Below are 17016 nucleotides of genomic sequence, written 5' to 3'. Positions count from 1 at the left end.
TGTACTCACTTATGTTGCCAGCTGTTTAGATGTTGATGGCTGTGTTTTGAGCAATTTTCAGAGGAAGGTAAATCTATGCTACTATACAAGCTGTACACTGACTACTTTAAGTTATATCAAAGTGTCGTTTCTATAGTGTTGTCCCATGACAAGATATAATAACATATTTGCAAAAATGGGAGGGGTGTTCTCACTTATGTGAGATACTGTACATGCCATTAACATGCCATTCGGCTGCTCCAGTGATGGAAACAGCCAGCCACACAATGACCTGCAGACCTTTCTGACCAGAGATTAAATATGAAAAATGAAGTGAATATACAGTATAGTTTCTTTGTTACACTCCACTCTTGTTCATAGAAGCTGTTGGGGAAGACCAAGTGTTTGCCAGCCCGTTTGGTTGCTGTATCCATGAAGTGCTCCTGTGTTGCCACCCGGCGCTGAGTGAAGAGTGCATCGCTGCTCGGCTCAGTCTGGCTCAACGTTTGGAGACCACCCTGCACATCCTGAGCACTGCTACAGACGGCACAGGTCCGCACGGGAACCATAGATGTTCAGATGCAATGAAGTCAAGATTAGGGGGTTTTCTGTCTTAACAGTTCAGGGGACTGCCTGAGAGGAACTACCCACTGGGGTGCTGCCCAAGAACTGCGTACCTTAAAGGGCTTTATTGCTGTTTGCACTGGCACTGCCAACAGGAATGCTAAAGTGATGTACTGAAAGTCGGCCGGCAGGTGGTATGGCTTCGTCACTTTCGCTTCGACGAGTCAAAAGAAGTCAAATTTGCGTTGTATTTCCACCATTGCATATATGCTCAGTGAAGCCTGGACTTCACTATAGCCCCGTTTCCACTAAACACTTTCAGTATGGTACCTTTGGGACCAAAAGTAGCCCTTCAGACGTGTGTTTACCAGGATTTGTGAAGATTGTTTTGACACTTTTTGTGTAATGTCAGATACAATTTGGATAACTTAAAAACACTAGAAGAAAGTTTGTTGCAGGTTTGAAGAGCTGTGCCATCTGTAGTGTTTTAAGCATTCTATCATAAGATCTTAATGTTCAATATGACCTCTTGTTTTAACAGACAGCAGTGTGGGCAGCGTTCTTCTGGCACAGCTGGTTGAACAAGCCAGTCTGAAGCAGTCAGAGCTGGATGCTCACCCCGTCCGCTCCAGCATGAAGCAGCTGCTTCGTTCTCTCGACCAGCTCTGCCCCTTCGAGCCAGATGGAGATCTTGCCAGACCAGATTATGTGCGCAGTTTCCTCGACTATGTCAACACACTAGCGTCTGTGTTAGTGCGCAGCCTGAGTTCAGAAGGTAAATAATTTGTCCTTAAAGGAGAGATGATGTGCTGATGTGTGTCCCTTTGTGAGAGGGTCACTGATCTAAAAACAGAAGTGTCAGTTTTTAGATTCTTCTGCTGTCTGCATTTGGCGGGGACAACTTTTAACAACAGCACTTTAAAAGTTTCATTAGTTTAAGAGCATAGTGATGTTTTATTAAAAATTCTTGCTGCTTTCAGACTTCACTATCTCAGTCATAACACTCACTTCCCTGGCTTACATCACCACAGTTGGTACTCTGAATCACATCAGTAGGCACTTGTTAATAAGCTCACTTTTTATACCAAACTGCAGCCATTCTACGTAAACAGTGACCGTACCAGACGCCATTGTTGATACTTCTTTTCTTCTACATGATTTTGTTTTCATTTGCATCTCTCGCTGTTTCTCTTAGATCAGAGTAGTGAAGTGAAGCTTGGGAATCCACTGCTGGTGCTGCTTCAAACCCCGTTTCAGCTTCTCTCCCACCTGCTGTTTGACAGACAGGTGTCTCCTGAAAGGTACGCACAGTCAGTGTGAACAATTTGCATGTTATGTTATGTTATGTCATCAGTGCTAGTTCACAATAACAGTAAAGGAAAATATATTCATTTGTGATCATTCCTCTTGATCAGTCTGGCACATTTCACTCTACCAAATAGCTTAAAGGGATAGTTTGGATTTTTTATGGTGGTTGTATAGGGTATTTAATTATATAGGCTACATCCACACTAATGCACTTTCTTCTTGAAACCCTTAACTACTGCTACGTTCCACCTAGCGTGCACTCTACTTAAGAGTTTTGGTACACCTAAAATGAAGACCTTTGAAAAGTGCTGCTGACTCCGTTTTTCTTTGAGAATTCCAGGGTTGTGTTTTCGTCTGGATGGTCAGAAACGGAGACTTTTGAAAACGATGATAAAGACATTCACGTTCCCTTCCAGTTTGGGTCTAATCAGGCACAGAGTGTCAGAACATGATAGCGAGGTCAACTTATCCTTCTTGTGTGGTTGCTCCTTTCCCATTGCCATGGCTTCCTCAGGTGATGGATAATGCTCCGGGTGTCGCTCTCATATGTTAAACTTTTGCTTTGTAATGTCTCCCAATATGTTTTCCACTGCCTTGACTGCAGTATACACATGTTTTACTTTCATTAACAGTTCACCTTGTTGTTGGTCCAAGCAAAGAAATCTCTCGTCTTCCTCTCGTTTTTTTTTTTTTTTGTTTGTTTAAATTCATTCATTCATTCATTTTCGGTAACCGCTTATCCTGTTGGGTGTCACGGGGGGGCTGGAGCCTATCCCAGCTGACACTGGGTGAGAGGCAGGGTACGTACACCCTGGACAGGTCACCAGACTATCACAGGACTGACACATAGAGACAGACAACCATTCACACTCAGGTTAAATTACTGTTTTTGTTAAAGGAGTCTGGTAGCCTTGAAGAGAACATAGATGGATATAACAGGCTCAGTTCCCCGTAGGAAAGGCCTGTCATGCTGTGATAATATCCAAAATAAAGCATACACTTAAACTGATATTTTTTTAAGTGTATAAAATGTTTTCCTGCTGCCCCATCCACAGCAGGACATTGCTTAGCTTGCTCGTTGGTACTCCTGCCTGCTTCTCCAAACTGGGGGCGTGCCGACCACCATTTGCTGTAGGTTATACACTGACTGTGGATAAGTACCTCATACAACCCCCCTTCAAAAAAGCAGAAGTTTCCCTTTAATGATGGTGTTAAAGAGTGGAAATATAATAGAGGTGAAATGAGAAGATCAAACGGAGTGGTGTGAAGGCAACAGCTCACTTAACTAATTCATGTCCTGTTTCATCTGCAGAGTGCTGTCCCTGCTGCAGCAGGAAGGTCTGCGGCTCAGTGTGCAGCAGGTGATTGTCCAGCGATGCTGTGAGACTCTGCCTGTGTGGACTTCCTGTCCAGGTGATGACGGAGACTCCGGTCAGACCAAGAAAGATGACGGAGTGTTCGGTGTTTCCAGTTTGTCCGTCCTGCTCCAACAGCACGCTCAGGAGCACATGTCAACTCTGGGAATCCCAGAGCCTCAGTCTGATGCGAGCTCTGAGTCCGAGGCCTCAGTGGACGACCCCTCCACTACACCCACCAACCTCTCCACCTCGCCACCATCTCAGTCATCCTCCTCCTCTTCTTCTTCCTCTTCCCCTTCGTCTTTTCTCCTCACACCATCAGCTCTGTCTTTCCTAAAGTCTCGCTCTCCTTTACTGGCCACACTGGTGTGTCTGAGCGCCTGCAAAGGAGAAACTGCTCGGACACAATCCTCCGGATGGTCCGGCTATTTCCGCAGCAGCCGTAAAGAAGTCGTCCTAGACACAGAGCAGATTTCTCTGGAAGCAGATAACCTCCTGAAGGAGTTCCCTATTCTCCGGGCGTACATTCACACCATGGCTGAACCGTTACTGGACACCCTGTTACGTGAGGGCGAGGAAGGTTTGGCTGGACTCGGAGCGGTTGTTTGTGGGAAACCACTCGTCAGCCTCCTGCTGTCTGGGCCTCAAGAAGAAGCTGCACAGGCTGTGGCTGCTGAGGCCTTCCAGAAGGCTCTGTCCTCCAGAGACCTGGGCCGAGCCCTCAGTCTGCTGGAGCTCTATGGGCAAGGCTGCAGCCAGGAGGGGGCGCTGAGAGACCGCCTGCTTGCCTGTGCTGCATTAGAAGGTGAGAAGTGATTGTAAATGCATTTTAACAAAAGGAATCACACTGAAGCTCATGGGACAGCTTAGGTTACAGGTGGTGCACCTTTTTAATATGACATCCAACCAAATAAATACTCAGGTGACATTATTTTTGGTCAAAAAAGTTTTGATACTTTCTTAACCTTAACCTAATATCTGCAGATTTACTCATTCTCTGTGTTTTATACAGGTTTTCTGCTGCTGCCTTTTTCTTGAAAAATTTCAATGTCCTGGACAAATGTGAGAAATTCCAGTGTAAAAACAGTTAATAGGGAGGCTATATAAAGAATGACATCATCATGGCATATAGATTTATAGTATTTTTTGATGAAAATGGGCTACTGTTGCTTACACATTATATTCCAAGTAAGATCAGTCTGGTCAACAGGCTCATGTGTATAAGACTGCTTATTTAAAAGTAAACCAATAAATGCTACTCTAGCCTACGTACACTGGGGCAACAAAGAACTTCCTTCAGCTTTAGGCCCATATATTCTCAGATAAAAGTCAGCGTCCCCAATAAAATGTCCTGAATATCTGTGTACATTAATACGTGCAGTAAATTGATCTTGGGTTTTTGGACAAAACTAGCAAATTGACATTACAGTGTGTTATCTGAAAAACGTGATGTGCATTTTCACGAGGCGACTGTAGCTCAGAGTAGAGCAGGTCATCCACTAATCTGAAGATCAGGGGTGTGATTCCTGGCTCCTCCACTCTGCATGTCATAGTATCCTTTGGCTGGCAAGATACTGAACACCCCAAAGTGCTCCAGATGGCTCTTCAATCAGTGTGTGAGTGCTTGTGAATGGTTACTGAGTAGCAGGTGGCACCGTGTACGGTAGCCTTGGCCACCAGTGTATGAATGTGTGTGTGAATGGCTGAATGTGACATGTAGTGTAAAAGCGCTTTTCACGATTATCACCTGAGATCTAAATCTCTTTTTCAGTAGAGTCTTGGACAAAATGGCGTCACTGTTTTGTAAGAAGAAAATAATTACATTATAAAATGAAATATTTTAACATGTTCTGACTCAAAGAAAAAACAGGAGAAACCACTGAATGCAGAAAAGAGAGAAAGCTGCACCTAATGTGAAATGTACTGCTGTCCAGAGCAGCTGCAAGTCCATACTTTTTCTGTGTCCCTTGTATTTTTGAATTTATTGATCAGATTATATATATTTTTTTACTTTTCTGCACGTGAGAATCTCCTCTCGTTTTTCTTTTTGCTATCACTGATCATTTTGGAAACCTTCTTTCAGTGTTTTTTATGTGAATTACTCTATAAAGCAAAAGCAGTAGTTGCTTTGCAGTTGATCTGAATATAATTAAAATGTTGTTCGTCTTGTTTTTTAATGTTCAGATGGAGATGAAGGAATCGGTCAGCTGTTTCGTGTACAGGATGCTAACCTGCGAGCGCGCGTTGCCCTCCAGGCTCTGGAGCGCTGGCCTCTGTCCGCCTGCCTGGAGCTGCTCGAGTTCTGCCTCAACGACGTGAGCACAGAGACGTCGCTGAGAACAGAGTTAGAGCTGAAGAAGAAAGAACTGGACATCTATCACTGGGTATATTTCAGACTAAGTTATTTATTCTTAATGTCCAGAAAAATGTACAGTGGTGGGAGAAGTATTCATTCAGTGTTAACCTAAGTCATTGTTTTGTACCTGGGTGAACTTTTAATCTGATATCTATATGCCCTACATATTTTTCAGTGTCAGTCCGTCACACCTGTTGACATAGTTTTGAATGACTGTGCGCTGCGTTCTTCTGTGACATAATGTGACGTTTCCTTTGTGACGTGCCAAGAATTGTATTCTTCTCCTGTCCCAGATGTTGAATCTACAGCCTCCGTTGCCATGGACTACTTGGCAGGAGCTCAGGACTCAGTCTAAGACAAACTCTGAGTCCATGTTTTCGACGATGGTGGAGGCAAAAGTACGTGCAACGCACCTGCAAGCGTTTACTTCACTATCACACACTCTGTAAAGGATGTCAAATAGGAACGCAGAACTGAACACACACCTTAATCTCTAAAACACATATTTATTCATTCATATAATATAGTGTGATTCATCTGTTATTTTTTTGCAGGAATTTGCTCTGTGTGCACAGTGGGTTGAGCTCTATCCTGTATCCGACCAGCTGAGACTGCAGCTGCAGACTGAGCATCTGCTTCATCTGCTGGAGAAGGGACAGGCAGACGAGGCGTTCCAGGTCAAGACCACTTAATGTCTGGTTAACTTTATGTAGAAATCTATTTTAGGCTGTATGAAACAGTGTCACAATTTTGTAGGAACATGAATTTGATCGTGGCTTGTAATTAACTGAACAGGTGGATGCTTCCAACACAAACACAAATCATCCTTGTAGAATTGTATCACTGTATCTAGAGGAGACAGTTTGTAAGGTCTTCAACATTTACCGTCTTCAGCTATAATTTTCTCAGTTATTGCTGTCAAAGTTTCCCTCTCTGTGTCTTAATTACCTTTGTCCATTTGTCTCTTGCTTACCTTTTTTTTGTTTTTAGTTACTTGAAGGCCTCTCAGACTTTGTGGGCGGCCTAGAAGTTTGTGAGCGAGCTCTGGACCGCTGCCCCGGATTGGCTGCCTGTCACTTCCTGGCCGACTACCTCACTCTGCATTTCCAGAGGCAGGTGTCTCCAGCACGTAGACGGCACATCCATGCCCTCCATCTGGGCTCCAAGGTTTGTGAATGTGCACTGATGTAATTTTTTACAGTATTAATCAGTGATACCTGCAGCACCTCCTCAGCTGTGTGCTGGAACACACCTAACAGCTATACTTCAGACAAATCAAATTTCATCAACAATGTCATCAGATTGCTCTGATTTAAAGTATGTATACATTTGAAGTGGTATTGTAACCACAGGAGTTTATTCAAAGGACAGATAATGTGATTCATGTTTGCACTGTCACTCACAGTCATTTCCCTTTAGGGGTAATGAACAAATCCTGTTTTGCAGCGCAGTTACACGCCCAGTCTTGCATGCAACTAAACCTTGGTTTGTAGTTCTGCAACTTTAAAGTTCTGAAAATTTCATAATTGCGCAGGAACGGATGAGCTCTACCATTTCACCAGCTGGGAGTTTTTTTTGTTATTGAGTATAATCTTCTGGTCAGTTTGAAAGACCTGGGGTCAGATTTATTTATCATACATGTGCACAAATACTATGTATACACATTTCCCCCACACGTAAACTGGGATTTGTAAAGAAAGAATGTGCGGTTAGAATGTGCACATCTCACACAGACGTCAGAGCAGGTGTAACCATGGTTTAAACTGAGATGGCTGCAGGTGACATGAAGGTAAATATTAAATATAAGGTGAGAGATATAGCTTTATAATAAAACATTGTTCTTTAAAATGTCAATCAAAGGTAGATTTATAAACTTCATTTTAATATTTTTATTATTTATCATTCTTTTTATTTACATTTGAGTCATAATCTCCCCATTAATGATTCTTTAATTTGATACTGAACTGTGAAGCACTTTCTAAAGTCAGTTTCAACATGAGCACTATGAATGAATCACTTATTATCCTTTTGTTGTTTAATTCTAATGATAAGTGAGATTTTACTGCAATAAGGGTTTGCAGAAATGTGATGAATTAATGGTAGGGATGCTGCAAATATCCACAGCCGTGCGTAATGACAGCTGCTGTATATATTTCAGATTGTCTACTTTACTGTTTTTATTATTTATTTTACTTTGTCTACTGTAATATTTTATTTATGTTAATGTCTACTTTAATATTCTATTTTATTCTATTTTATTCTAATGTCTACTTTAATATTTTATTTTATTTTATTTTATTTTAATGTCTACTTTAATATTTATTTTACTTATTTCATTGTCTATTTTAGTATTTTATTTATATCTTCATCTTTATCTCTTGTTTCCATTCATGCTGTATTTCTATTTCTACTTTGCACGGAGCATTGGAACAAAAACAATTTCCCCCCGGGGATTAATAAAGTATTCTGAATCTGAATCTGAATCTGCTCTGGCACCATTGGAGAATCTTATTGATGTAACACAGTCGGTTAAACTGCTCTTGTTCTTTACTGTTCTTCTCACTGACAGATCTAATGAGGAGTGGAGCAGGCACAAATATCTATTGATATGCAAAGCAATGTTTAAGGGCGTTTCCATATCCAGTTATAGCAAACTATGGGTGTGGAAATGAGGCATGTGCACGTGTGCCTAGCTCCACAATGATTGAGGTTTATGACACACAATCAGGCTTACGCATGGCTGACAAAAGGCATGCACGTGCACATTTCTGTCTTTGTATGCACACACAGTTTTATGCACGTGGCCCCTGTATTCCAAATTCTCCTAGTAATGAGCAAATGACAACTTAAGTGTTCTACCTGACTTATATGTGTTGTAGATAGTGGTACAGTTGCTGAATTGCTCCATGTCTTCAGGTTGTGTTAATATCAGTTGATGTGTTTTATCCTCCAGGTGTTGCTGACTCTGCCTCCAGCAGCCAGGCAGGAGTATTTCCCCCTGCTGTCAGAGCCCCTGCTGATGCTCGAGCAGCTGCTGATGAACCTAAAGGTGGACTGGGCAGACGTGGCGGTGCGAACTCTCAGGAGCCTCCTGGTTGGTCAGGAGGCTGGCTTCGGTGCCGAGGACATCGATAAGCTTCTGGCAGACTATGCCTCCAAGGCCCTCGACTTCTCATACGCCCCAAGAGAGAAATCTCGATCCGGTCAGTGATGAGTGCACGTTATACGGTGACAGTCACGACACATGAAATGAAACGTTTGCAAAGAGTGGGTTAGGGTGATTGAAATGTGTCTGCTTTTGGAGTTTGTACCGTAAGGCACCATGTGTGAATACAAAACATTTTGTCAAATAAATTATTTTTGGCTTAAAATCGGTGGTGGTTTAAAACACAGAATGTATTTGTGCTTCCTGAAGTACTTTGTTGTAAAATTTTGAAGCTTATATTTTAGCAGTCAATGACCATAGCAACTTGTTTTTCAGACTCTGTGATCAGCCTCCAGGATATGCTGACGCAGTGTCCTGCTCAAGATGGCTGCTCGGTTTCATCCGTTCGAATTGAATCCCCAGCATCATCTACGGGTCAGACATTTTTACCAGTTGTAAGAGATTACCCTGCTTGTATAATCAGCCACACAACATCACTGCTGGAGTTTACACGTTCTTGCCCAAGGAAATATAGCTATTGATTTTAAAAATGTGAATAAAGTTCTTTTTCTATGGTGTTATCTGGTGTGAATTTAGTGTTAAGTGTACAACTACTGTTCCTGGGATGAAACTTAACGTTCCTCTTGATTTTTCTGATTGTTTCCTGTTTTGTGGTTAATTGCAGGCAGCACCCCCACACACACCTCCTCCTCAAACAGCACGGACAGGGAGAGGGATCGAATCTCTGCAGGGAAAAAACGCCGCTCGCCTGCCAAGTTCCAGCCTCCAGACCAACCCCCTGCCCGTAAAGACTGGGTCCCTGACACTAAGCAGCACATGTGCATGGTCTGCCAGCGTGAGAGGTTCACCATGGTGAGTGGTCATGAAATAAAAAGATTTTATATATAAAGGTCTAAAACAAATTCCCCCATAGGGACAAATAAAAATATCTTCCCTTCCTAAAGGAAACTCTGATGACACTAACATTGACTTTTGCTTTTTCAGTTCAACAGACGGCATCACTGTCGGAGATGTGGCCGTCTGGTTTGTCACGCGTGTTCAGAGCATAAGATGCCTGTTGAGGGCTGCCCGGGAGAAGAAGTCAGAGTCTGTGACCAGTGCTACGCCTACTTTCACCCAGAGTGAGACCCTGCAGATTTAAGTGCAGCAAACCTTAAACAAAATGCTATTAAATGTGCCCCTCACAGACCACAGAGTTTTCTGGAGTCTTAAGTATCCTAGTGGCATAATCTAGAAAGGACACAAAAACAAAAACATTATGAAAACTGGTTTCATTTTACAACTTTTTGGGTACATTCAGAGCATTTGACAGGTAGCTGTCAGTCACTGTTTTTGGGCACTTTCCTAGAATGAATCCAAGTGTATTGGAAACTGGACCTTATAGCATTTTTAAGTTAATTTTCTAGTGTCTGACCTGAAAAACAATAGGGCAGAATAAAACCTGGGGGATGTAGATTAATTTAAAGTCAAACATGTAACTGTGTTTTTAAAATGCATTTGTGCTGTTTTCTTTTTTCCATGTGCAGTTCTGACGATGAGCTGGAACCGGCTGAAGGTAAACATTTGTGTCCAAATGTCATTTTTATTATGATAAGGAAAAACATTTCTTTAAATCGGTCTAAAGTCTTGCAATCTGATACAGATATACTTGGGCAAGTATCTAACAGTGCAACTTTGGAATTTTTAGATTACATGAAAAAATCTGACTTCTGTCAATCGTCAAAGTCAGGATTTTTGAGCAGTTAAGGAAAATGCTGCATTGTGTTAATTGGTCTTCTGTATGTGTTTTTTCACTGCATATGTGAGCATGACTTTGAGATTCATTCTTATGAGATCATAGATGCCAATTACTTGATTGTGCCTGTCGTAGTTTCTGAGATAACAGCCATTTTCTTATCATACGATATAGAGTCTTTGGGCACATGGGACTATGTGTTTTAGATATAATAACATGTATTTTGACAGCTAACTAGCTCAAGTGGTAGAGTAAGTGCCCTATGTACAAATGTGATTCCAACCCGTGGCCCTTTGCTGCATGTCACCCACCCCCCTTTCTTTCACACTATGACTGTCCTATTGAATAAAGGCGGAAAGCCCCCAAAATATCTCAAAGAATTTGGAAATAAACAGTAGTCCCATGTGTCTGACTGAATATATTATGATAAGACAAACTCACTTTTCAGCCAAATGGTTTGGGTGATTTAAAAATGTTCGCCAGATATTACGAGCTTTCCCCCCGTCTCTCTCTGATCTCTGTCTTTGTGCAGTGGCTGGAAGCCCTGTGGTCACAGAGGAAGCTCTTGATGGGATGCTGCATCTACCGGAAGTGGTCCAACGACAGATTCAACTCAGCACAAACTCTGCAGAGAATCAGCTGCTGCGGACTGAGTTCTACTATGAACAGGTCTGGATTTTAATGTTCATCATTACACAGGTCATTTTTGGGTCTTTCATAGTTTCTAGTCACTTGTTTTAGACAGTAAATACATTTCATGTTTGAGTGCAGCCTGAAGTTGAGGTTATTTTTAGCATTTAGATGGCTGACAGAGCACCTTTCTGTCACTCAGTCATCTTGTAGTAGAATTAACCTGGTGAGTACAGTAAGACTAATTATGGCCCTCTGCTGAAACCCCAAGGCTCCCAGTGCGTACCTCTGCGTGGCGATCATGTCTCTGCACAGCGACCAGAAAGCCTGTGGTCATCAGCTCATCAGCCACTGCCGCTCTCTGTCACGTAAGCTGAACAATCCAGAGGTGGACGCCTGCCTCCTCACCGACATCATGCGGCAGCTGCTCTTTAGCGCTAAGCTGATGTTTGTTAAGGTTGGCCGCAACCAGGATCTGGCCTTGTGTGACAGGTAAGAGGTAACTCTAGGTCATCTGGATGAATTTTTTTTCTGTTAAGAACACTATGTGAGACATTTGACTAATTCCTTGTGTTTGTGAACGGCATATTCTCTTTGAATATTTTGAATACAAACCATTGCCGATTGTAGCAGTTCCGATTAAGATATGAGATATGCTGGTATTATTCGTATTATTATCTAGGAGCATTCTTTGGATATGTATACAGCGAATTAAGAATATGCGTCTCATTTGTGGATTTTACCACAGTTGGCGACACATGGCCTCTTGCATGTTTATGGTCGGCTCTATGCATTGTACACAAACCAACAGTTTGCAAGGCTGGTGTAGAGCTGCGTCCTCAAAAGAAAAGCCCACATTTCTGATTGGAAGAAGAAGAAACACACCTACTTTTAAAGATTATGAAAGACTTGGATATCAACAGCTTTTTGGATATGCGTAAATATCCCAGCATCGACCATTTCAAGAAGGTGGTTGAAGGAATGAAAGAGGGAGGCTGTGTTCACATGGTCGAACAAGTCTGCAACTGGTTGAAACCTTTGTAAAGATCGGATTTTGATGTAAAGACGCAAAATGACTTGAGCGGCTCCAGCTGTTCCCCTTAACTGTATTTGACATGATCAGTGACATGTTAGGGCACTTTAATCTGAATAAGCACAGCTGTATGTAAACAGAATTGTTAGTGGAATATACAGTATATTTTAATTAGCCATGTGAACAGCTTAGTAGGAATTTTGTCTTTTTCTGAGTGAGGTCAGAAAACATTTTGGCACATGCACAGGCACATTGTGTGCATGTGATTAGTCAGTGAATCATTGTTAATCTAAAACATATTTATTATTGCAGCTTAAGTTGTTTGCTCTCAACTCCTAGATGAGACAGTTTTTGTAGGCCAGCAGTCATGGTGGTCAGATGAGTTGTCAACCACAGGAAGTCTGTTAAAATGATTTCCAACAGATCTAAACTCACTGATACTCCTTGCATGTGCCTATGTGTCCCTACTAGTGTAGTCATCTCATGCACTGTTGCAACTGTGGAAGGTCTCTGACTGTCTGTGTGTCGTCCTTTATGTGACTCACACAAATAAACACACTTTCACATTTGTCACAGTTTTGTTTCTACATTTATTTATTCTCTGTTTCCACAGTTACATCAGCAAAGTAGACGTGCTCAAAATCCTAGTGAAGGCCAATTACAAATATATTCCATCTCTGGATGACATCCTGGAGACTGCTGCTGTGACACGTCTCCGCAACCAGCTCTTGGAAGCAGAGCACTACCAGCTGGCAGTGGAGGTGAGGCAGTTTCTCTTTGTCTTATTGTCGTGTCTCCACATGTGAGACAGCTGTGGTGGAGGTGTTATGTTTTCGGGTCTGACCATAGGTCCGTCCCATTCTTGTGACAGTGATTTCTCAGAATGCCTCAAGGGAATTTCTGCAAATGTTGTGCAAACTTGGACTGAAGGATGAACAGATTAGATTCTGGTAGTCAAAGGTCGCTGTGACCTCACAAAACACATTTGTGGCCATAACTCAAATTCATGCACTAATTATTCCAAACTTTCACACAAATGTCGAATAGGATAGAATGATGAAGTGATGACATTTTATATCCAAAAACGTCAAAGGTCAGCTTACTGTGACATCATAATGTTCTGCAGAAACACTTTCCTGGCCATTACACAACACCATAAATCTAGGGCTGCCCCCTTTTAAGAATTTTCCAAGTCCACCAATAGTCGTCATTTAGGGCCGTTAGTTGACTAGTTGCCTGCATGTTTACCATATTAATTTAATTATATATATATTTTGGGCGGGGCAACACAATGGTTTGAGTTGAAGGTGTGAGAAAGAATAGTATCAGTAACATTGTTAACACTGTGCTACATTACGGAGAAATACAAAACCGTACTAATGAACCTTCATTAATATAGGCCTATATTTTATCTACAAGTGCACGCCACACACTGAGCGAGCCGCCTGTTAATGACGCTGTGGGCTAATGGGCATGTAGCTACTTCCATGTTTCAGATGATACGTCATGTTTGTAGTCGACCAATGAAGATGAGTTTACATATCACCTTGGGTTCGTCCTTCACCTTCTCAAAATGATCCCACACTTTGGATTTCCTGCCCGACATGTTATTAACTAGCCTGTGGAATAACCGCAGGTGCCAGCCCTGGAAATTAGAGGCCGTACACATGCAGCGTCTTTAACCGCCTGGAAAACTCAAGGTCAGGCACTGGGCACTACTCGTGTCTTTTTTGTGCCAGCCCTACATAAACCAGAAACAGGAGAGGAGACATTTGGTCAGATACTAAATTAGTGACACAAATCTTGAAACTGGTGACTGTTTAGATCTCCTGTGCTGCCAGGTTGAAGGTGTGTGTGAAGCACCCATGTTTTAGAATACGTAGCTTCTTTGCAGCAGCATCCATATTTAAAGCATTGTCTACTGTCATGGCTACAACTTTGTATTCTGTCCTGTTCCTCTTGCAGTCCGCCACAGCTCATTAATTTTTCAAATATTGAGCTTCAGGTGACAAAACTCTGTCAGTCCTCTGTAAAAACACTCTCTGAATGAAGACAGCACATTTTCAGTGGACATTATTCACTCAAATCCTTCATGTCAATATGGTGACAACTTCCATTTCACCAAAAAATGCATTTATATGATATTTACTACTTATATGATTATATAAGTATGATAAGTCTCGACCAACACAGATGTAATCTGCATATTGACTGGTTGGTGGAGGCACACCAGGCACGAATGACACTGTAATTCTAGTTTAAGATATGCCTCTAATACTCCCTTCAATCATGTGCCCAGTGTTATGCAATAAACACCCCTCCCACACAGGTTGTGTTTCATAATCATATCTGTTGTACAGTACGTGCCAAGATTTTTGTTTGGCTTGTGTAACCGTGATTCTAAAACCCAGTGTCCCACATTTTGCACACTTCACCTTTGTTGTTAACATCTGTTGCAATTTCCCAGGCATATTTTGATAGCAGGTAGACCAGTATGTCCTCGAGGCAGTTTGATATCAGGAGTTCATCAGTTTATAAAGTATTACCATAGAATACTGCAGTAGGGTTAGTTATGTGTAAGTGGTGCAGCAGTTTTACAGTTTATTTTTTATAGAATTGATTTTCTGCTGCCATTAAGACGATTCAAAGTTGCTCATGCCAAAATATTCTAAATATTGGCCCATAAATCAGTTTTAAAAAGCCTCAGACCATCATGTCGCAGAGAACTTACAAACTCCCAGAAAGTTAAATCCATGGCTGTTCTCATTGTCTCCGGTTGTTTGGCTGCTCTGCTAGGTGTCTACCAAGAGTGGCCTGGACCCTGGTGGCGTGTGGCAGGCGTGGGGGATAGCATCTCTAAAGGCGGGGAACCTCTCAGGAGCGAGGGAGAAGTTTGCCCGCTTCATGAAGGCTCCACTGGACCGCAACCAGCTCAACCTGGGCCCCTTGCTGCTGCAGGAGGTTGTCCAGCACCTGGAGACAACTGTACAGCCCACTCTGAGCACAGTAGGAAAACATGTCTTATTATTTATCCAGCCAGCATCTTTGCTTAGTGCATACTGTCTCGCACTGTCATTACATACAGCAGCAGAAAACATGTGCTGCCTTGCATCAGGCTCTCCTTTTGTAATTACTGTAATTAATCCTGTATGAGAGCAACACTGTAAACCTGTTAGATGTTTCACCATCATTGTCAATGCTACTATGTACCCAAATTGACATTGTAACGCAAGCCTAATCCCTTTTAATGCAGCTGTCATTCAAACTAATCTGACTGGTCTTTGCAAACAAAACTTACCAAATACTTTAACTTGGAGTAGTAGGTGGGGATTTTTTACAATGACGCTAACTGCAAACATAAGTAGGTAGCTCAGTGACACATACATGCATCACAACTAAAACCTAATCAAGAACTAAAAAACTGGTGAATCTGTCTCATATAAAATCTGAGGTGGACACTGCACTTGCTTTTCATGTGCAGCAATACAAAATTCACGTCCCTCCTCAAAACATTTCTGCAGTATATTTCTGTAGTATATTTTGTGATAGCACAGCAGAGGTGAGGTGAAGTCACTCTGGTGAGCACACACTGGAATCATACAGAATGTGCAAGACCTCTTTCAGCCTCAGCTCTGGTACATGACACCACAGGAATCTCCCACATCTTGTTTGGTGACAGGGGGTCTTGGCTCCGTCTCATCGAGAGGACGCTAGTAATTTCTGGCATGTGTGGCTTCTTTTGGCATGGATTACACTGGAGTTTCAAATGAGAGAGCCTTGTCCAGTACAGTATTACCCCCTTTCCACCTAATTAGCTCTGGATTTTGAACCAGTTCCATTCAGATTTTTGCAACCTTGGTGCTAGCTAGCATACCCGCCCTTGTTTCCACCAGTTTTAAGTGGAATCAAAAATATGTGTTGTGTGATGTATGTGCTGACTGTGTGTTCCTGTGTCTGTGTCAGTCTCAGGGCGAGGACATCTTGGCGTCCCTGCGGGAGCTGGAGGGTGCCCTGTGCGAGGCCGGTCCTGTGGATCGACCAGAGGGTCAGACACAGAGCAGCAACCTCCACCAAGAGTGTCTCTACTACCTGAACACATACGGCACTCACCTGGCTCTAATCAGCTTCTATATGCGTCATGACTGCATGACGGAGGCCCTGACGTACCTGCTGAACAAGGTGAGACTTGAGGGGAAGTTTAAGCATGTTTGTTAATTCAACATTCAGTGTGTTTTATTTTATTTCATTATTTAGTTTCATTCAAAAAGTTGAACAAGTAGCTCAAGTACAGAAATTGAGTATGTTAACCTCTGAATATAAACTCACTGTCTTCCTCCAAGAAGAAAAAATTGACATATATTACAAGTCAGGCATGTTTTTCTGCTTTATTTTTGCTCAGGAGTGCCCAGATGAGGTTTTCATAGAGGGCGTGTTGCAGCCCAGTCTGGAGCGCGGGCGTCTTGGCATGCTGCAGGGCATAATGGAAAAACTTGATCCTGGTCTGGAGACATGCGGCCGATACCTCATTGCCTCCTGCCAGTTCCTGCAGCGACGAGGATACTACAACACTCTCTACCAGCTCCAGCAGTTTATGATGGTTAGAGTCTTTGATGTTTTTTTTCTATCTTTATTTTCAATAAGATTAGTTGTAATTGATCCTTTGTTAAGTCCCGCCCCTGGACGCAGACCGGCCAATCATAACGTAGCACCGGGCCGCCCAGCAACTCAGCTGTGCTCCATTGACTCTAATGCAGTCGTTTCAGATTTCCTTCATTTTCAGGCTGGTTTTGTGGATTTGGAGCTAAATGTTGTGCCTGGGCCACGTCGTGTATTAATGATACTCGTTACCTGGAGAGGTTGGAAAAAGATATACGTTTCTTTCCTGTT

At 42.4% G+C, this 17016-nt stretch overlaps 1 protein-coding gene across 1 annotated transcript in view; it reads left to right on the top strand.

Moving 5' to 3' along the window:
- zfyve26 (zinc finger, FYVE domain containing 26) overlaps window positions 1-17016 on the top strand; it is a 44951-nt gene that overhangs the window by 16284 nt on the left and 11651 nt on the right. The window contains exons 18-36 of the mRNA XM_050062888.1: window positions 361-531; window positions 1085-1318; window positions 1739-1844; window positions 3164-4014; window positions 5394-5593; window positions 5859-5963; window positions 6120-6242; window positions 6556-6732; window positions 8519-8768; window positions 9047-9145; window positions 9396-9583; window positions 9716-9852; window positions 10258-10286; window positions 10999-11135; window positions 11368-11588; window positions 12743-12890; window positions 14926-15135; window positions 16093-16308; window positions 16529-16726. Coding sequence (XP_049918845.1) covers window positions 361-531; window positions 1085-1318; window positions 1739-1844; window positions 3164-4014; window positions 5394-5593; window positions 5859-5963; window positions 6120-6242; window positions 6556-6732; window positions 8519-8768; window positions 9047-9145; window positions 9396-9583; window positions 9716-9852; window positions 10258-10286; window positions 10999-11135; window positions 11368-11588; window positions 12743-12890; window positions 14926-15135; window positions 16093-16308; window positions 16529-16726 — 3800 coding nt within the window. The remainder of the gene's footprint in view (window positions 1-360; window positions 532-1084; window positions 1319-1738; window positions 1845-3163; window positions 4015-5393; window positions 5594-5858; window positions 5964-6119; window positions 6243-6555; window positions 6733-8518; window positions 8769-9046; window positions 9146-9395; window positions 9584-9715; window positions 9853-10257; window positions 10287-10998; window positions 11136-11367; window positions 11589-12742; window positions 12891-14925; window positions 15136-16092; window positions 16309-16528; window positions 16727-17016) is intronic.

The sequence above is a fragment of the Epinephelus moara genome, chromosome 14 (genome assembly GCF_006386435.1).
Source record: "Epinephelus moara isolate mb chromosome 14, YSFRI_EMoa_1.0, whole genome shotgun sequence".
Taxonomy (NCBI): Eukaryota; Metazoa; Chordata; class Actinopteri; order Perciformes; family Serranidae; genus Epinephelus; species Epinephelus moara.
The sequence above is the reverse complement of the archived record's forward strand: the minus strand, read 5'-3'. Positions and strand labels throughout refer to the sequence as shown.